General features: G+C 34.4%; 1 protein-coding gene across 1 annotated transcript in view; it reads right to left on the bottom strand.

The window, feature by feature from the left end:
* Positions 1 to 4246: 4246 nt before the first annotated feature.
* Positions 4247 to 21918, bottom strand: part of RTKN2 (rhotekin 2) — a 72967-nt gene continuing 55295 nt past the window's right edge. The window contains exons 10-12 of the mRNA XM_080823238.1: positions 13290 to 13455; positions 9018 to 9125; positions 4247 to 7749 (exon numbers count right to left, since the gene is read on the bottom strand). Coding sequence (XP_080679364.1) covers positions 7211 to 7749; positions 9018 to 9125; positions 13290 to 13455 — 813 coding nt within the window. The 3' untranslated portion in view covers positions 4247 to 7210. The remainder of the gene's footprint in view (positions 7750 to 9017; positions 9126 to 13289; positions 13456 to 21918) is intronic.

Below are 21918 nucleotides of genomic sequence, written 5' to 3'. Positions count from 1 at the left end.
TAAAGATAGAAAAACCCTAAAACCCCAAACTTAGATGATGTTAAAAAAAAAAAAAAAAAGTTCCAACCGGTCACGCAGAGCTAGAAGTTAATCCAGGTCTAATTCCAGAATCCACACTCCTAACTAACAATGCAATGTGACCCCAGGCAAGTCTATGTTTACTTAGTGGGCTACTGAGTTAATTCATATGCTTAGCACAATGCCCTACACATACTCACCCAATACTCTTTCTCCAACAGCATTTCACTGTGACAGGATTAAAAGGTTAGTAACACATGCTCCCTGTCCTGAAAAACCTAATTTGTGATAGGTAGAATTCTAAAGTGGCACCCCAAGATGTCCTGCCCCTTGAATATATCATGCCCCTGATTACATTATATGCAAAAGAGATTTTTTCCTGATGTAATTAAGGTTACTAATCAGTGGATCTTGAATTAATGAAAAGGGAAAATTATCCTGATGGGCCACATCTACTCACATAACTCCTTAAAAAGTAGTTTTCCCTAGCTGGTGGTGGATGGAAAAGTCAGATAAATATGAATCAGATAGATTCAACTCCCTCATGAGGAGGATTTAATCCACCAGATTTAATGAGTTGTTGTTATCTTTGAAGAGGGAGCCATGTGTAAAAACTGGAGTACAACCTGCAGTTGCTGAGAGTGACCCCTGGTCCATCTACAAGCACCAGGAACTGAATTCTGCCAACAACAGAATAACAGATAAGTTTAGAAGTAGATTTTCCCCAGAGGCTCCAGATTAGAGAGCCAAGGCTGGCGGACACCTTCATGTCAGTCTTGTGGGATCCAAAGCAGAGAACCCACTGGAATCCATGCAGAATGCTGATCTAAAGAAATGTGAGATGGGGCACCTGGGTAGCTCAGTGGGTTAAGCCTCTGCCTTCGGCTCAGGTCATGATTCCAGGGTCCTGGGATCCAGCCCCGCATCGGGCTCTCTGCTCAGCGGGGAGCCTGCAAATGTGAGATAATGAATGGATGTTTTTTAAAGTTGGTAAGTTTATGGTAATATATTATGCAGGAGACAAATTCACAAAACTAATATGTAAGGGAACACAAAACTGTGAACAAGGGCTTGGGCTATAGCGGTTATAAATAAAGTACAAAGAAAGGAGTGTAATTACCCTGGTGGAGAGGTTGAAGAGGGCATGAAGTCTTGAGGAATTTAGAGGTGCTACCATTTTGAAGAATGAATAAAATTTGCTGCCTGTAGGCTGAGGGACGTAGGGAAGAGAGGGAGGAAAGATATTCTAGGCTGAGAGGATAGCATGAGAAAATAATGAGCAAGCAGAAACTTGTTGAGGCAAGGTCCAAACGCTGAGAATAGCAAGAGGAATGTGCCCAGCAGGGCGTGGTAGGTTGGAAGGGGGCTGTGATGCTTTCTGTCAGCTGTGGAGAGGTTTGGACTTCTGTTCTGCCAACACTGGCAGCACTTACTAGAGTCTTTTAAGATTAATTGAAAATATCTGAAGACTTGATGGAGTATATGTTATATATCTAGAATTTTTTATATATATATATGTGTATATATATATATATATATTTAAAGATTTTATTCATTTATTTGAGTGAGAGAGAGAGAGAGCATGAGAGGAAAGAGACAGGGGGAGAAGCAGACTCCCTGGCAAGCAGAGAGCCTTACGTGGGACTCGATCCTGGGACTCCAGGATCATGACCTGAGCCGAAGGCAGTCGCCCAACCAACTGAGCCACCCAGGCGCCCCTATAATTTTATATTTTATGTATATTAACACATGTTTTAATAGTTGAGGTAAGTGGATAGATAACTCTTTTAACACTTTTTCTCCTCTTTAATATAAAATGAAAATTGCCACAATAAATTAAGATATGTTTACTAAGATGGCTAAATTCAACAAAAATGTATCTACTCACAAAGACAGAAAGAAAATGTTTTTTGAGTAGACAAACAAAAATATAGCACTCAGAAAAGTACCCATTGTCGTCAAAACCATCTATTTAAAAAAATTTTTTCTGAGTATAGTTGATGCACAATGTTAATTAGTTTCAGGTGTACAAACAGTGATTCGACCAAGTCTCTAGGTTATGCTGTGCTCACCACAAGTGTAGCCACCATCTGTCCTCATACAACACCATGGCAATACCATTGACTGTATTCCCTGTGCTGTGCCTTTTATTCCCACGCCTTATTCATTCCATAACTGGAAGCCTGTATCTCCCACCCCTCTTCGCCCATTTTGTCCATCCCCTCCCCACTGGGAACCGTCAGTTTGTCTTCTGTATTTATAGGTCTGATTCTGCTTTTTGTTTGAAACATTCTATTTCAATATCTTAGAACATGTTTATGACATGACATAACTATGTATACACAAGATCTTTTCAATCTCTCTCTCCTTCAGTAATATATAAAGAGATTACCATATCTCTGAAAGCAAACTGCTGTGACATAAAACACAATTTTCAGTAAGATTTGGAATGATTTTGCCTAGTTTTCTAATTATCAAACATGTCAGGACTGGTATTTTTCCTATATTCAGATAAACAAAAATATTTATGTAATAAATCTCCTCAGAGAAAGGGAAGCTTTAAAAAAATGTTAAATATTTCTGGTCATGTTTCAGATTCAGAAGTAAAATGTTGAAATAATATAATTGAGCCAGGACTGTTCATTTCTCTCCCCCTCCCCTGAAGAGCTCCATGGGAATAAATTAAGCACTGAGGGAGGTACATTAGCATAAGGAGTCTCCTTGTGGCTAACAGCAACTGAGTATCCTAGGTTCCTAATTTATTATCAGAATGACTTAAGCTCTGGGCGAATTATTCATCAATAACATAAAACTAAGGTTATACAGTGAATTTTTAAAAGAGTATACTGTAAGAAGGATTATATGTAAACATTCTGATGATTATTAGTTATAGCAAGGTTATCAAATATTAGTCTTATAATAACTAACACCAGCTTTGGGTATGTCTTTCTGATTGAGCTGATTTCACAGCAGTTTACTTCTATCAGTCTAGCACAGAAGGGGGTACCTAAAGAAAAAGGCAGCAAATGTCTTCATGAACCAATTCCTTTAATGTATAGAAATTTTAATCACACGACATTGGCTTCCTTACCAATCTTTGGTACTTAAAAAAAAATACATACCCATAATAGGATACTTTTTTTTTTTTTTTAGAGAGAGTGCCAGCAGAGTCAGGGGGAGGGGCAAAGGGAGAGGGAGAATCCCAAGCAGACGCCCTGCCCAGCATGGAGCCTGACACAGGGCTCTATCTCAGGACCTTTGCAATCATGACCTGAGCCAAAATCAGGAGTTGTATACTTAACCACCTGAGCCACCCAGGCATCCCATGAATATGTTTTAATCTAGGTGATGTTCGACCTACATTTAATTAAAAAATAAAAATTAGAAACAATGTCACTCATACAAGCATGTTATAAAAAAAATAACACCCCCTAGCATCTCTTTAAATGAAATCTTGTCTTTTAAAAATTCAAAGGTAATGACACCTTTTTAGTGCTAACTAAAAATACGCATGATCCAAAATAAACCGTTTTTTCATAGAACTATTCTTAGAGAAGCAGTTACATTACACATGTAAACATTTGAAAATAGCGATGCCTTTGAAATGTAAGGGCACAAAGTCAACTCTGTCTACTTTATAGTTTAAGACTAACAGAACACTGTATAAATGGTCATCAGTTAAAGTTTAATTACTATTCAATAATTCACTCTTTAAGAAGACAAGGACTTTGATAAATTCTAACCACAGGGAGAGAGATTTTCCCTGCCAAAGCACTGCTCTTTCTGTTCCTGGTACAGCGTTCTGACTCAGTTGCTCCTCATTCATGGTAACACAGGTGATTACATTCAAATGGCATTTAACATAAATTGCGCCAAACTGCCCTATAATTTCATTTTGGACTGAATTAATTAACTTCTCAGTAGGTGACTAAGGTGCTGAACACAAGCCTAAGGAAATACTTGACTGCTTAACCTACCTTATATGAATCATCTCTAATGCAAGGCAGCTTCCATTTTTAATAAACAGGACCAGAAAAATTTACTTAGTAAGATCTTAAAGGGTAAAGATAAGGCACTTATAATAAATGAAATCAGTTTTCCACATACATGCACATCCATTTAAAGAAGTCAGGGGGCACTGCAGACAGTTAAGGAGGATTTAACCAAACTCACCAAGAGTTGGCACGCCTGATTTTTTTTTTTTTTTAAAGATTTTATTTATTTATTTGACAGAGATCACAAGTAGGCAGACAGAGAGAGAGGAGGAAGCAGGCTCCCCGCTGAGCAGAGAGCCCGATGCGGGGCTCGATGTCAGGACCCTGAGATCATGACCTGAGCCAAAGGCAGAGGCTTTAACCCACTGAGCCACCCAGGCACCCCGCACGCCTGATATTCTGAAAGACTCTTTACCTTAGGAGGTGTGTGTTTATAATAACAAAATGCCTTCTTTGTCCTTGGCAAGATGTTTAAATAAAAAGCTCACCACTTTGTAGCAAGTAAAAATAATACTATCTTAATGCTGTTGTAAGTAATTTATGTCCCAGAGCTTAAAATGTAAATGTAATTTTCTAAGACATTATCTTCAGATCATCAGCATTATCATAATATCATAAAATATCTATTCTTTCTGTTTCTCTAATTATATTATTATTATCAAGCTCTGACAGCTAACTCTTTGTTTTCAAGTTTATAGTCTTCATATATCAAGAAACAAATTAAAAGGACAAACAGGAATGTGAGAAGGCAGCTCATAAAAAGCTGAAATGTCTTTTATTACATGACATATTTTTATCTGTCATAAACTTCCGGTTTAGGAAATGAGAAAACAAATACTTCTTTGACGAACTCCTTGACAAAGTGTTTAACTAAGTATTTTTAGATTTTTTTTTAACTGTGGAAGGAAGGAAGGAAGGGAGTAAGAAGGAAAAAAGGAAGGGAGGGAGCCCCGACTTTGTATTAAACCTTTTGGGGGAAGTGAACTAACATTTAATGAACACCATGTTAAAGGAAGTGAAGCTGAAGCCTTCAGCCTGCTCCCAAAGGCTCTGTAGCATACAGGAAGGTGGGCCCCCAGAAATAGCCTGAATAACCGTGGTCCTTGGTCAGGCGTCACATAAATATTTCTAGGAGGAAGGGCCTCAGCTTTGTTTCAGTGTCCCACTGAGGGCACAACTGCTAGGTAGTTTCTCTATGAATAAATTCTCTTTCCAGTACACCTTAAATCCTTCTTGATATAATATGCATGAGGAAATGACAAGAATATAATTTGGAAGTTTTAACAGTGGTTGTTATAAGGAAGGTTTCGACTAAAAAAAAAAATGCTTAGATGCCAGTTTCAGAAACAATTTTGCCTGCAGCATCTTCTAGCTCAATAATTTAGTGGCAATGACAGTCACAAATGCTGTCAAAAACAGCAGTTGAGGTTTAAAAAATAAACAAAGATTCAAACAATAATAGCCTGTAGATTTTAATATTGTCATTTACTGAACTGGCAACCACAACAGAATTTATGAGAGTCTTCTCATTAGAAAAAAACAAATCAATCGTACCTTTGCAGGTTTTCATGCATGTGATTGTCTCTACAGTCCTCTAAAGGCAGGCACATGGGGCTTCCTTCTCATCAAATACTATACATGTCTATCATGGTGTCGAAGGTCACAAGAGACCTTTTGTATCATTACTCTCCCGAGTTGCAATTGTTACGAGGAGTCCCCGGCAAACACAAAAGTAACCTGGCAGTTACATCATTCTATATAAATGAAGAAAGACTGCTATCTAAAAATAATGAAAGGCTCCATTTAAATTAATGTTACTTTTTTGTCAAGTGTTCATTTTACTTTGTAATAATGTAGTTCTGGTCCAAATAGAGTGCTCATGAGCTTTAAAAAGATCTCTAGAGATTATACACAGGGCAGTAATTTAATTCTTATATTTTTATTTCTTGCAATGACATTTAGGGTTCAGTGTGATTTCAGATTTTTTGAGCCGTTGCTGACACCTTATGGAAACTGTTTTATTTGGAAATTCTGATTTGATTTTTAAAACTGTTCAGCTCTTGTTTACAAGAAGCATTATTATTTAAAAAAAGGATTTTTTTGTTCCTTTAAGGTATTCATCCTCTCGCTATTTATTCCTCACTTGATTTCATAATCCTGTTTGGGTCACAATGATTAGTTGCTATGGAAATTACCTCCTATGGAAATGATTCCGATGTCATTGTTGTAAGAATATGACTTTTAATGAATAATATCAATAGCAGACATCAACCCTTACTAGAAAAAGGAAATTTAATTAAAATGTTTTAAAAGGATTAATTCTGAAAATTATTATCATGGCCAACTTTTCTGATATTTTTGAATCAGCCATCTGCTTTTTAAATAAGTATTAAATGAATTTTAAGGTGTTAATCAGCTACTCACTTCCCCAAATTCCAATGTCATAATGGAAATTAGCACCATGCATAGAAAAGTGGAAATAGAGAACATTTCATTTACCTTTTCTCTAAACTAATAAATGTTATGCTTCACTTATGAGAGTTAATGTCAACAGGATTTCAGGGCTCATCAAGGAAACAACTTTGAATAACACATTATGCATTCCCTTTAAAGATGAAGAATTTAATATTCCAAAATTTATCCCAGGAATTTGAAAGGTCAGTGAGTTAACTAGTGAGTTAAACAATAGATGAGAGCCAGTGAACCATTAGATGAGAATTCCAGAATGCTAAGAAGAAATTTTCTTGGGTGGATTCTATAATTTGTGGTTTGAATAAAACTTTTGAAACATTCCATTAGTATTAAAACTCTCACAATGAGAATATGGCTCATATTTAACACATTTTAAATTACTAGACAGTCTCTCCCCAAAGAAATTTTAATGCCTTCTTCTGCCTAGTGCTTGCTCACTGCTGGCACTAATTTAGGAATAAATTAACCCTTCAAACAATTAGGATATTGTCTGAAACTGCCTCTTGCACTTTACCAGGGAAATCACTTATATTCCAAAGATCAGAAGTAAAAGAGAAATCCAATTCTTCATAATAAAGCATTTTTTAGACCTCATAGCTTATTAATTATTGATGTAAGTCACTATCATATTTACCAACATAATTACATATTACTATATCTCTAGTGCTTCTGAATTAAGCCTAGCAGTATAGATTTTGTTAAATGTTTTATACATTAAGAGTTTTCTATACTTGTGCCTGCAACCATGATCTAGGGTCCAAAATGTCCTTGATAGACTTCTGCCTTGGAGCTGGCACTGGCTTGGCTTCAAAATTGGTTTTAGTGTCTATGTGTTCACTATCATCATTTAAATTATTTTTCCTGGCAGGAAGGAGTTTTCGAGGAGCAGCCATCGGTTTCTGTAAGTGATGCATTAGGGTTGATAACTTGGTATCCAAAGGCGAGGTCCAAGATACACTTGTTTTTTCCCAGTTGTCCTTAACCAATTGATCTAGGTTACTCTGTGTTTTTAAGCTGAATGGAGCTTTATCAGAAGGAGGAAGGGGAGCACGTCTTTTTTTCCCCTTCCCATCATGTAGCTGGTTACTTGCAGGAGATAATACCTTTTTCTGGATAACCACTTGATGATTACCATCAAAGAGGCTGGCCCAAAGAGGTGGTGAGGAGTCTTCATGCTGACCAATAAGAAACTGTCCATTTGTCTCTTCAAGTTTTTTTTGTATTGTATCAGTTAAACTTTCAAGTTTTACAGGTGAATCAATGCCTGTAATAATTTTGAGAAAAAGTACATGGGGGAAAAATTCAAAAGCTGTGTACACTTTGAGTTATTGTTTTCTAAATCAGTATCTATAATGGTCATCAAAAACACAATGGAGAAGCAACTGGTTTGAGTTTAAAAATAACCCTACCAAAAGAACCAAAAAAAAAGATCATTCACTGTGCACTGCATACACACAGACACACGCGCGCACGCACACACACACAGAAACACACACAAATACATTCCTAAATAAATGAATATAAGCCAGTTTTCAAAGGAGTATAGACACATCATAACTTTTTCAATTCTATAGGTTAAATATTTATTAAATAACTTTTCTTAGATTTAAAATTTATTCTGACTTCTAGGTAAGAGGAGATCCCCTTTTTATAAAAGCCTGATATGTAAACTTGGACAAGTGTAACTGGATTAACATCCTTTCCTGTAGACTAGCAAAGTCTCTGTTAATAGGGAAAAATTCCAAAACCAGAAACCCAAGGAAACAGAGTGAAGCCCTGATACCAGTTTGGTGATAAGGATGCTGGATGAATTTTTCCTTGGGGAAAAATAAGAGAACAGAGGTAAACGTCTGTTAAATGAATCACTGATATTAAATGAATCACTGGTTGTATCATTTTTAATCTAACATTTTAAAGTGTGTGTAAAGTATATATTGGTGGTAAAAATAGAATAGAATTTAGTGTTGACCTGTGTTTGTTCACAACACTGTTCGTTCAGGCAATCCCACAGAGAAATAAATACCCTTCAAAGTGTGGGAAAATGGAATATTAATTAATGAGTCTATAAAGTTAAAATTTTCCAAAGTATTAAACTTAACCAATTTTTTGACCTGAGATGAAAGCTTCCATTTATTAATATTCATTTATCAACATTACTTTAAAACAAATTTAATAAAACACAGAAAAAATTACAGAACATGATTATATTTTAGAATCTGCAAGTTTACATTTTCAGAATTTTCATCAGCTACTCAGCTAATATTTATTTTCAGCGCAGCCTTATTCATTTTGAAGCTTTAACATTTTTGTTTGATCTTAAGCATTCAAACTATGAAAAATGTGTATTCATTAATTTTGTATTAATTCATCTATTAAACATGAGTTCCTTAGTCTATAATCATAGTCTTTTTTCATTCATTTTGACTGTGCCTTGAAAATTTTAGCATTTTAATGTCAATAGAATAAGCTGCTTGAGTATGGACAATGTTGTTTTTGTTACCCTGCAGCTTAGAAAAGAAAAACCCCACTTACTCATATCATGGTAGACTGAGGTCGCCTCTTTTGTCAAGAACAAAGGTGGTTTCCGTGGTGACATAATCTCAATTTTCATAAGTTCTTCACAACAATGCTTCCATTGGCCTAAGAAAGACAGAAAAAGGCAGGCTAGTTTAAAACATAAATGTGAAGACATATACTTCATTTTCAGTAGATATCAACATATTTTTTGCTGTGAAAAATAAGAGGGAATCTATAAAGCATTGCCTTAAGGAAACCACAAAAACCCAGTACTACCCGTAATTTTGAAGTCCAAGTCTAAGCACTAGAGTAATCTATTTGAAAAATAAAGTTCTGTGCACAGATATAAAAAGCTAAGATCTCTAGGCTATTAAATACTATACTATTTCACTAAATGCTCTAGTAACTGAAATTTCTATTCATGACAAAAATTTGTATAAGTTCTCTTCTTTTAATATTAAATAAAAATACCCAGTTCTTAAGACAGTTGAAAGGTAAAAATCAACTGAAATAGTTATCTAGAAGGATACAGTGCTTCTCATAAATGGTGTTAACTTTGAAAATTCTAATTAAGATACAAGAATTGTTTATTTAACAATTATTTCTTCTAATGATTATGCTTTTCGAAATTCATATAACTCTAGAAAAATGCTGCATCTTTATTCAAGTAAAAGGTATATAAGAGCCTATTATAATAAAGACACATCAATCAAAATTCTAACTGGATCTAATTTATTTTAGGAAGGACACTTTAAATAAAGCCATTAGTCATTTGAAATAAAAAATACTCTTTAAGCTGTTTCAATTTTTAAGTTAAAATTTAAGAGTAGGAACAACATTAATTTTTCTTTTAATTATGTTTTACTATTTTCATCTTAAAACGCTCAGGCTTATTTCTTCTGAGTGGATATAAACTTTAACCATTCCATGTTTATTGCGTGCCTGCATGCTGGATAACAACTGTGCCAGAGACTATGTGTCTCTATATTCATGTTATAAAAGTAGGTTATTGAGCTTCACTGTTCTTATACTCTATCTTACATCTGTAGAAAAATAAATGTAATACACATGTGCCTTTTTGGAATGATTTATGATGTATATTTTTCTTCCTTTTATTATATTCTCAGTCTCCATACTCGATATCCAATTTAGTTATTTTCCATAGTTTAAAAATAAAAGACATTTCATGTTTGGTCAAATTATCTATTCATTTTTGTTGTTTTAAATCTAATATATAGCCATGGTTATATGGTAATATGCATAAATTTTAAATCCATCACTTTAAATAGCTACGAAACATAAAAAACCTTTTAGTATGTTTTATTACGATGCTAAGTATAGAATATGATAAAAATTTCAAAATAGCCCACATAGCATCTCATAAAGGGAATGATATCTTGAGTTTGAGGCTTCAAAGGTTGCTCTGCAGAATTTAAATCTAGTAGGATCTGAGATCTCATAACTTATTCCTCCCCTCCACTTCCTTTTTTAGATAAATATATAAAAGCCAGCTTTTCCTTCTTGGGGGCAGGAAAAAATAAGGTCTTATTTAATAGAAAAATAATGAAATACTTTGAACTAGCAAACATTTCTCCATCAAATCTTAGGCAAATTATAAAGTATAGCATTTTCTCTATATTGATAGATGAAAGCTTTTCATTGTTAAACTGGTAGCAGAATACTAATCATGCTGAAGACTGGAATATAAAGCCATAATATCCCATGCGTTACTGAAGTCAGAGGTACAAGTGCGGTATGTTCAATGGTGAATTTTACAATGGGAACATTTGTTTTATCAGTGACTAAATTAGTATGCACAGTTATACCTGATTCAACATGCTAACCAATACGAAATATTAAACAGCTGTTGTATTCACATAAAATCTGTATCCTAAAGATGTTTACCACAATAATATTTGCTATAACGTTCCCAGTCAAAATGATCTGTTATCCTAAGCTGCTTATGTAACTCAATATTTATATTATTAAATACTTGAAAAAATTTATCTTTGACCCACCATTCTAGATCTACCTTTTTGATCATCCAAAACAAGTGTCATTCCTCTTTTACATGTTTGTTAGCTCTCAAATATTAAAAATTAGCTATGACATCCCCCTTGCCTCCAGTCTCCACTCTTCAGGTTGTCCTTCTGCAGGCCAAACAGACCTAGTGCCATTAATGTTTTCTCATGGTTTTTAATTTTCTCATTCTCCTGATTTTCTACTCTTAATCAGAGTCAAGTAATTGAAATTAACTCTAAATATTAAATTGCTCTTAGTTTATTCTGCCCTAAATATCTATGCTCTACTTTGTTCTACACATCAGATTTCATCTAAGATTATAAGAGGCTACACTTACCACTTACAAGTCAGTCTTTACTGACATTTTAGTCTTTGCTTCATATCATCATATACAATGAATTCTAAAGTGTAAGTCTAATAGTATTTATACTTTAAAGATCACATAGATTGGCAGATTTTATCCACAAATCATTAAATACTAAAGAAGTAGCCAGATGTAAGAACCTAGTTGTCATCACTTTCTTATTTTGACAGTAATATCACAAGATTTGTATCCCTCCAAATCCCCCATTTTAGCATGATGAATTATTTTACCTAATCTGGCAAATAAAAACATGAGACCATTTAGCAGTTAACATCCAGATCATAATAGTCTGCATTTTTACCTCCTTTCACCCCTCGTTCCTGTTTTTATACACATAAAAAGTGTAAAATAGCAGAATCACTCCTAAAAATAATATAGTCTTTGTAAGACTCTCTAGAGCAGAGCATTTGAGAAAGCAGTTAAAATTTCAGATGTGATCAGCAAAGGAAAGGAAGTTTTCGTCTTTTAAGTTACATGTCTAAGATCAGCTGAAATTTTAAAAAAAAATGTACCGCATGCTGATAAGTGTGTATTTAAACATCTATTCAGTGCCTAGGGATAGTATTTAAGGAAAACAAGTCCTAAAGAATTCCAGAAGGCTATAGAGGGAGTCCTCTGGTTTCCTGCAGTAAACCAGCAATCTCTTCAGGCCTCAATTTTCTCAACTTTAGAGGAGAGGGAAATCATTTCTGCCTTGCTGGGCTGTTGTGGGAAATAAGGGAAGCCATATGGTATGTGGAAGGTAATCAATACATTTAGTTCCCTTCTTTGTCTCCACCCCAATCATCACTATAATAACTTGACCAGGCCATAAACCACAGTAGGCTTATAAAAATTAATCTGAGGATAGCAGGTATTAACTCTTTTGTAAAGTTCCCAAAACAGATCTTAAGAAATCCTAAAACTGGGGCGCCTGGGTGGCTCAGTGGGTTAAAGCCGTTGCCTTCGGCTCAGGTCATGATCCCAGGGTCCTGAGATCGAGCCCCGCATCGGGCTTTCTGCTCAGCAGGGAGCCTGCTTCCTCCCTTCTCTCTCTGCCTGCCTCTCTGCCTACTTGTGATCTGTCTGTCAAATAAATAAATAAAATCTTTAAAAAAAAAAAAAAAAAAAAAAGAAATCCTAAAATTTCTTCTAGGAGTTGCAGAAACAACTTTTTGTCGTTAGAAAATGCCTATCTTTCGTAATTCTATAAAAAAGCATTCTGAAGACATAAAATACTGGTTGACTCTAACAGTAGGCTTAGTTTGACTAGAAATAGCTGTTATCAATAATCTACATTTTCAATATATGACTTCATTATTTTCTTGTTGATAAAATTCCTCCTTAAATTGAGAATATTAGAACCTTACATATTTTACATAGTAGAACTCTATTATATTACTATCACATTGTTTTTATAATCATGGGCTGTATTACTGAAACTGAAAAACCATATGTATGGTTTTAAAAAAAATCTTTGGATGATGTCCAAGATGATATAATGAATCTGGAGTTAACAGAAGGTTACATGAGTCTCCTGAATATTTCAAATGTTTAGGATCATCACTAACCTACAGAAGTTTTTTTACTACTCAAATGGCTTCTTATTCCTTTGATCAAACACATTGCCTTAACCAGTTAAAACCTAATATTTTGAAAAAAATGTGGCCTAATTTTTTTAGGGACAGAGAAACTTAAAAATAACAGGTATTCAAAGGTATAATAAACTACAGTAAGTCAGCACTGGGAAAAGGTTGAGAGAAAAAGGCATCAATGCACTGATGATATCCTGTCATTTTATTCAAGAGCATAAAAAAAATCTTGATATAAACCAAAGGATTATAATTTTAATATTTAGATTGCTTTGTGCATCCTTTCATGCTTCATGAATATATTACTAGTAAGTCCAAACATCAACTTACTAAGATCAAAAAAATGTTGCCAGAAGGCTTCCATCCATTTCTGAAGATCTTCTCTATTGTCTGCTACAAAGATATGAGTTACAGCCTGTCCAGCAACAGGATTGATGACAGAGAAATTATGAATTTTTTTCTTGGTATCCTTATCCATTGCCCGAATTCTGGTTTCCTAAAAATTAGGACAAAATTGGTATTTTACAAGAGAATATTTTTGTAATATTCAAATAAATGTTTTAGTGCTTAGCTACTATACTTACACCAGATGCAATTATAAATCTTATTGCCGATCACTTAAAAGATGTAATTTTGAGAACTTTCAATATTCAGACTTAAATCTATAAAAATTGCTTTTTATGAAAAATACTGAATAACGTTTCAAAGTATGCTACATAGAGAACTTAAATTACATGAGATTAAAACATAACCTGTTTTGATCTGTTTAAGTAGGAGTTTGCTGTCTTTTATATACATCTTAAAATTTGCAATAAAACAAGTACAGCATGTCATAACTGTAATGTGAATTATGTTAACTACATTTCCAACAGTAATAAAATAAAAGAATCAGTAAAGTATGTTTGTTATTCTAATATTCAGGCATTATACACAGTGTTATCACTTAAAGCAGTAAAACCATAACTTAGTGTTTACTGCAGCAAAGCAGTTAGGTTTTCGCCATTAACATTTATTTCATATGTAACATTCATTTACAAAGCTCATAGCTAAAGATCCATGAAGTAATATAACCTTCCTGATGGTACCAATTATTTTTTTAAACGCTGAATGCAACCATCAGCAACAAAGGCAATGGTTTCCTTCATGTTGGTAGTTTAAACTTTTTCTGTGTGGTACTAGGTATGACGTTGTGGTGCTTCTCCTGTCTATATGTAGAAAAGTCTTGTTCCCAAGTCATTCAAGCACTACCACGCCACTTGACAACTAGCATCTACATGCAGTTTCCAAGTTTTGGGGAAAGAAGTCTGAAATACAACTATCTATTTATGCAACAATAAGGATTTGGCTGCTTGGATAATGACTGATAATGTTCTAGAGCAGTGCTGTCCATTAGAAATATGTGAACCACATAGGTAATTTTAAGAGTTTCTAGCAACTACATTAAGAAGGTAAAATGAAACTGGTGAAAATCATTTTGTATTTATTAATTACATTATTTTAAAATTGTCTTTTTTTGTAACCCAACACATCCAAAATATTATTCTAACATGTGAGCAAAAAACATTTTTGAGATATTTTACATTCTTTTTCATACTAAGTCTCCAAAATCCAGTCCGTCTCTGATACTTACAGCACATCACATTTGGACCAGGCACATTTTAGGTGGTTAACAGCCACTGGTGGCTAATGGCTCCTGTACCAGGTAGAACAGTTCTAGACTCATATGTTTAAACCTACAGTAGTGTGTGTAGAAGAATATTTAGCCGGCAATTGCAAAAGCTGATTAGGAGTGAGAAGAAATTCCTCACTGCTTGCAGCCTTGAGTGAAGAGAGATTCTATGTATAGTCACATCCCAAAACCAACATACACATACAATGATGTCTATGTGGACATTACAGAAGTAGCAAAGAGTTAACCAAGAAACACTGTACATTCCCTGAAGAATGGGTAAATACGGGGAGGTGAACCCCTGATACACCAGCTCCCCCATCCTCAGTTTGTTGCTGTCTGAGAAGCAGATGATCCTCCTCCTGACATATGGTCCGAAGGTCAGTAGTAGCCTAACGCCACATCACAGCGCCTGCGTCATTCATCTCACTTCATTTTTTTTTTTTTTAGTCACAGAAATGTTTAAAAGTGGCACTTAATAAAAAATAAAAGCAGAAGTGATTTAGATTAAAAGCTCCAAGTTGTATTATTTCAGGTAGGTGTTACTGCTATCTAAACCTTCACCCTCATTTATTAAGCCATTTCCAGTAACTTCACGTTCATTCATTCAACAATGAGGTCTAGAGCCCGACCAGGATTAGACAGAGTGTGTTCCAAGTTAGAAGGGGACAGCATCGCTTCTCAGTGATGTCTCCCGTGGAGTCTCTGTAATCCACGGTACAATTAAGGTTTTCTTCCTATGCATCTGAATGTGACCTTTGGGATCGTCTGGCTGTGGCTAGTTTAGTCTCCTGATTCTAATGGCCTGCCGTCCGCTTTGTTGGCTAGAAGGTCGATCCAAGCTTCCAGGGTCAGAGGGGCCCTCTTGTTGGCCTCGATTATGTGTGTGCGAGGTTCAGGAGGGCCCACACAGGCATTTTACCATCTCATATCATCACAAGAAGGGTGAGCACAGTACAAGGTACTCTGAGAGACTGAAAAGACTACATTCATATAACCTTTATTATGTATATTGTTAGCATTATTCTATTCTACTCTTAGTTACTGTTGTTAATCTCTTACTGTGCCTAATGGATAAGTTAAACTTTATCAGAGCTCTGTATGTATAGGAAAAAACAGTATAGACAGGGTTCGGTTCTATCCACAGTATCAAGCATCCACTGGGGTCTTGGAACATGTGCCTTGCAGATAGGAAGGGACTACTGTGTACTACAGAAGTTCTTTCCTGAAGGAAGGAATTCTTATTCAAGAATCACATGAGAAAAAAAAAGGATGCTGCATGAAGTGGCAACATAACTTTGAAAGTTTGGAGTATCACAAAAAGTGAGGATTTAGTAACCATCTTAGAGACAGCCTACCCTGTCAATTTTAAAATGTGGGAATGTGAGTGTCTTCAGAGGGTTATAATGGACTTATGGTCAACACTGTAATTTGAAAGAACAGGGTTTTTTTACATTCCTGTGCCATGGTAATAAACTTTGTGAATGAACTCTTTTAAGTAATTATTTATACAATATAAAAACAAAATGGTGTCCTAAATGGCATGAAAATGCATATAATCCATCTCTTTAAATAGAAAGCTTATTATCACCAGCAGAGAATGACTTAAGCACTAGGAAGAATCTTTAATATGCTCTCAATAAGATTTATTGAAGGTTGACTCAGTGGCGGAGGAGGGCAAGAGAACACTCTATTGGTATTAGTATTTAAAAAAAAAAAACAATGAAATATGAAGTATTCTTGTTGTTGAAATTGTGCTTCCTTCTACCCTAGTCTATCTTAATACAAATTTCTAACTACCTTTTGTATATAGGATTAAAATGAATTCAACTTTTAAATAAGGAAAGTGATTTTTATAGATGAATGTGTGTATTTTTAATAACACCAAGATATCATTTCAAATGAAAATAGCTATGTAAAAAATCTGATGAACTGGATCATTTATATCCTTCTAAGAGAATATAATGCAATAATATAAAAATACTATACATTATACACTCCATTAACTCTGAGAACCATAAATACCACTAAATTTTTAAAACATGAGAAGCTTTTAAAAGGTGCAAATGAAACACAAAATAGATCATTTGAATTAACTTACTATATTTTATCACCCAAAATAATTTAACTAATGGGAATTTTTTCAACCAAAAGACTGCATGTCAAAGAAAAAGTCATTAAACAAAGTTTCTGATAATGTCTGAAAGTCTATGCAAGTTGTTTTTCATTGTGGACAAAGTACCAATAAGAGTGCTTAAAACTGCACTTCTCAAAAGAGGAATGGATTAGAAAATACAAGGTGCTTTTTAGGGTATGAAAGCAAGCAGCTTAGGTATTTTTGCTCCCACTCTTTCTACTGCCTAAAATATTGTCTGTCACTCACTGTATTTGAAATATATTTGGAGAACAAATGAATGAGATAGGAGAAAACTCAGATAATGACAGTTTCAGGTTGACAGAGTCAGATCCCACAGATGATCCTAATCCTACTCTTTATAGATAAGGACACTGATTTTCTGAAATGAGTTTTCTATCCAAAGACAGAGTTTTCTGCCCAAACCATTTAGTTTATTTGGAAGGTTTTAAAGTCAACTTTTATTGCTTTGTGGATAGATTTGAGACTTTCACTGTGAAATTTTAATCTTTGGCTGGATCTCCTTTGTCAGTCACCATATACGGAACTGCAACCTTCCTCTGCATGAGATGGTGGGTACTCAGAGACAGCCAAGTAAAGTCAATAAATCTAAGAAGTCAATTTTATGACAACATACAGTTAACTCTGAAATCAAAGGAAAGTTTCTTTTAGGTTGGTTGTTCATTATTTTTAATTAAAACTGTACTTCAACCTGTCAATTTCTGTGATACTGGGAAATTACTAAGTCAGAACTAGATTTACAAACCATTTCTTACCTTACTTTTGACTATATGATCTTTAAAAAGTCTACCATGTACCCAGATTATGGTTTCTAAACACTCTTTACTGCTAAAAGGAATCAGAGCTCTTTACAGAGATGGCTGATTTCAGCCTGGGCGAGGAAATGTACAAGATAATCCCAGAACATATTCTCCCACCAGAAATCAAAGATTACTAGGGTTGTATCAAAAGGACTCAAGAGTCAAACTGAAGAGGCTTTCAGTAGCCAAAGATGGGACCATCTGAACATCAATAACAATGATAATGGATTGATGCATGAAGTCTACATGAATTTAAAGACTATGAAGTCTTTAAATCTATTAATTCATAATGATATTTAAAATGCACTCACTTGTCACTTTTGAAGGATGCTAAGGGAACCACCTCACTATTTTGGTAACTATTTAAAGCCTTTATTCTGTCTTTCCTATAAGAATTGTACCTCAACCCAATAGCTGACAAAGTAGAAATTTCCCAGCTAATAAACGAAGAATATTAAAATATCACCAGTTTGCAATCCCTAATGAAATAAAGGATCTAAACAATGCTCATCTGTGGATGTTAATATGACTAGAAGACTCAGACATATTAAATGTTTCCCAATATGGGGTGCCTGGCTGGTTCTGTTGGTTAAGCATCGGACTCTTGGTATCTGCTCAGGTCATGATCTTGTGGTTGTGAGATCAGCCCCATGTCAGGCTCCACACTCAGTGCAGTCTGCTTCAGACTCACTCTCCCTCTCTCTCTCTATCAAAAACAAAAAAAAAAACAAAAAACAAAACAAAAAAAAACAACTTTAAATGCCTCCCAACAAAGTACACAGTATTTCCTAAGACATATTGTTATTAACCAACCAACCAACCAACCAACCTAAATCTTAGCCAAAAACAGAAGGGAAAAGGAAAAAGACAACTCGAAGATGCAGGTAACAAAATTCAGACTATGGAAAACTCTGTAGGATAAATGACCCAATTTCTTCAATAAATTGTGTGTGAAAAAGAGAGAGAGAGAGAGAGAATGTGTGTGTATATGTGTGTGTGTATGAGAGACAGAGAGAGAGAGAGAGAGAGAGAGAATGCTAGAGCACTCCAACAGATTTAGAGATTTATGATACCAAATCAATTAACTGTAATATAAACCCTTATTTCAAAATCCTGATTCAGAAACTAATCTAAAAATTTCAAGACTGGGAAATCTGAACACTGAATTCTTCATGATATATTGAAAAAAATATGACTATATATTTTTCTAAAGTATAACTGTTAAATTTACAAGTAAAATCATATAGTCTCCAGGATTTGCTTCAAAATAATTCTATGGTGGGGGCAATGTGTGAGGGCAGAGATAGGTTTATTTCTACCCTTCTCTATATAGATTATCTTTAAATTTTTCCCCTCAAAAGTTGAAAATAAAATACAAGTACAAAAAACTAAGCACCTGCTTTCCTACCTATAATGCAGAGATAGCACTATTTCACTCACTGTTTCCTCATAAACATGTTGTAAGAATAAATGAGTTATTTGAAAGGTAGTTGGTCTAAAGTCTTGTTAATCAGGAATGAAAACAAAATTTTGCTGGCCAAAAACTAGCTCTAGACCTTATATATACTCTAATGACATAGAAAGTATACCTTCACAATATATGGCAAGGAATGTTTGAAATACGTAAACCATAACAATAAATTAAACCAAGCATTAGGAAGGATTAGTATTAGTGCGACATAATTCTTTTCAATTTATGTCAATTAAATCAGATGTAAACTCCTAAAGGAAAAGTCTTGTTTAAATAATTATTTTTGCTATATTTAATAAAGGATAATCTAAATCATTGGTAGGATTGGGACATTAAAGGACTAACATAATCAGAAAAAAAATCCCATGTACTTCATAATAATCTTGCTTGCTAGGGTCCGTGACAAACATAATGGCTAAAAGCAGTTCCAAGACAATTCAACAAAAGTCTATAACATCAAGTAGTGATACTGATTTGTTTAGCATAACTTTTACTAGTTATTAAAGTGATATATAGTATTTAAAGCAAGAAAAGACTTTTGATCACAAAAACCCACACCACTTTTCCATCCCACTCCCCACTCCACTGGCAATGGATAAAACTTTAGCTAATAAAATGTTTTCTGCAATGTATAGAGGATTCTATAGTGGCTCTGTTAAATACCCCTGATTGGGAATGTCTTGCTCAAGAACATTAATAGGGAAGTTTTTTGAAGTTGAAGCAATCACTTTGAAGTAAACCATCCTTTCAAATTTGGATTGAAAAGAGGAGGGGAATAGCTTAGGCTTTTCTTTCCTTAATGTGACTCTTTCCACAGATGGCTCCCTATGAAAATTAATAAACTGACTTAGCTTTGTAGGAAATGCCATTTAGAAGAACAAAAATTATAGTTAGAGAACAGATCCTGTGATCAAAATAAAGAAACTATTATTTATATACCTTAGCAACTGCAAAATTTATGTTTTTACATAATTTTTAAAGTGGCATTAAACAAAATTATTATTTTCTAAATCATGAGAGAAGACAACCAAAAGAAAAGAATTCTGATTTGTTCTTTAATATTTAACATTATTAAGCATAAAAAGATCTTAGAGACCCAAAATCGAAAATATACTAAAAACTGAAACAAAACCACTATTCTTTAAGTTTTATTTGGTGCTTACCAGCTCTATAGATCAGAAAATACCAAGTTGGCATTTATCAAAGATCTTGTTTATTTGAGAATATACTAATACATGTATCCTTAGAAATTTCCAAAGTAAGCCAAACAATGAAAACATCTACCTTATATTTAAAAACCAAGTAATTTAAAACATTGAATAAATGAAAATCTATGAGTTTATCATTAATACGGGAAGAACATAACAGACACAACACTCATTTGCTTCTTCTGGAGGGAGTAATACTGCTCCAATACCTACTGCCAATATCAGTATAAGACCAGTATGTAATACCAACTCCTTACTCTGAAAACTGGTAATTAAAACAGTAAGCTTTCATCCTGCCTTTTCAGGAGGGACTGGGATTCATTCCTACTTGATGAAAAAAAGTCCTTCTTTACAAAAGAATGCCAGCTAACACATGTAGAATGAGGGATATTATGAGAATAACATATGCAATCTCCAGTGTAATAAGCAATTCAGACAAGGGCAATCAGGTCACTAAAACCATTATGTGAAAGACTATTGGACAACAAAGATATTCACACAGTGCCAAACTATCACCTCACTGACTACCTGCTAATAGTAAAGAGGAAAACTTACCTTTATGCTGGAGAGAGATGGGGGCACCACCTTAACCAAGTCATTAAATGTGACATTGGCAATAATGAGACAACCTGACATCATGTGCCTCTGAACAGAATGCCCTATAAAGTATTTGTCATCATGCATGAAACATGCTTGTAAATAGTGTTTAGAATGAATCTAATCAAGCCTCTAGACCTAATTTACAGTTTAAGAATGCATAATCCTTGAACATTCCTAGATTGAAAGCGAAAGCTTTTAAAAGGACATCTTAGGGAAAATGGGGAAATGTGAATATGGACTGGGTTATTAGATGATGTAAGATAATTACTGTTCATTTGGTTAGCTGTGATAATGGTACTGTAATTTCATTTACACACACAAACACACTCACACACTTTCATTTTAGAGTTTCCTATTTTTTATAGTTGCATGTTGAAATATTCAGGGATGAAGTGTCAATGTTGGAGACATACTCAAATGGGTTAGCAAAAAATGTAGGTAAGAGGCTTTATAGACTGACAGCTATAAGATAAATAAGGTCTGAAAGTGACTATTGTTGATGACTCTACTGTATAATTGAAATTTGTGAAGAGAACAGAACTTAAATGTTCTCACAGAAATGCTTTAAAAAACCTATAATTCAAAGCTTGTAGTAATGATTACACAACCATATATTATTTGTCGAAGTTACCAAATTGTACACTTACAATTGGTAAATTTTATGTAAGCTATACCATCATAAAACAAATTAAAAACAAAATACAAAGAGCTTCAACTCCCCCCAAGAAGAACGCCCAGAGATTAAAGCAAACTGGACAGCAATAGTAACTGCTGAATCCAGGTGGCATGAGTGTCCCTCTAGTATTGTTTTAACTTCTCCATAAATCTGAATCATTGGCTAAGTTGAGAAAAAATAAGTAAAAATGACTTTAATAGAAGATATAACTACATAGCAGCCAGGCTTACAGAAGTAACAAATAGACTTCTTGATAGAAATAGTCATATTTAAATAAGGAAACCAGGGTGTTTGCTGCTAAAGAACAGTTTTCAGGTGAATGGAAGCGTTCAAGGGAAACCCAAAGTGGGAGTAGGAACTGCCAACTCTCTGCTACAGAG

The sequence above is a fragment of the Martes martes genome (assembly GCF_963455335.1).
Source record: "Martes martes genome assembly, chromosome: 14".
Taxonomy (NCBI): Eukaryota; Metazoa; Chordata; class Mammalia; order Carnivora; family Mustelidae; genus Martes; species Martes martes.
This window is presented reverse-complemented; position numbering and strand designations above follow the sequence as displayed.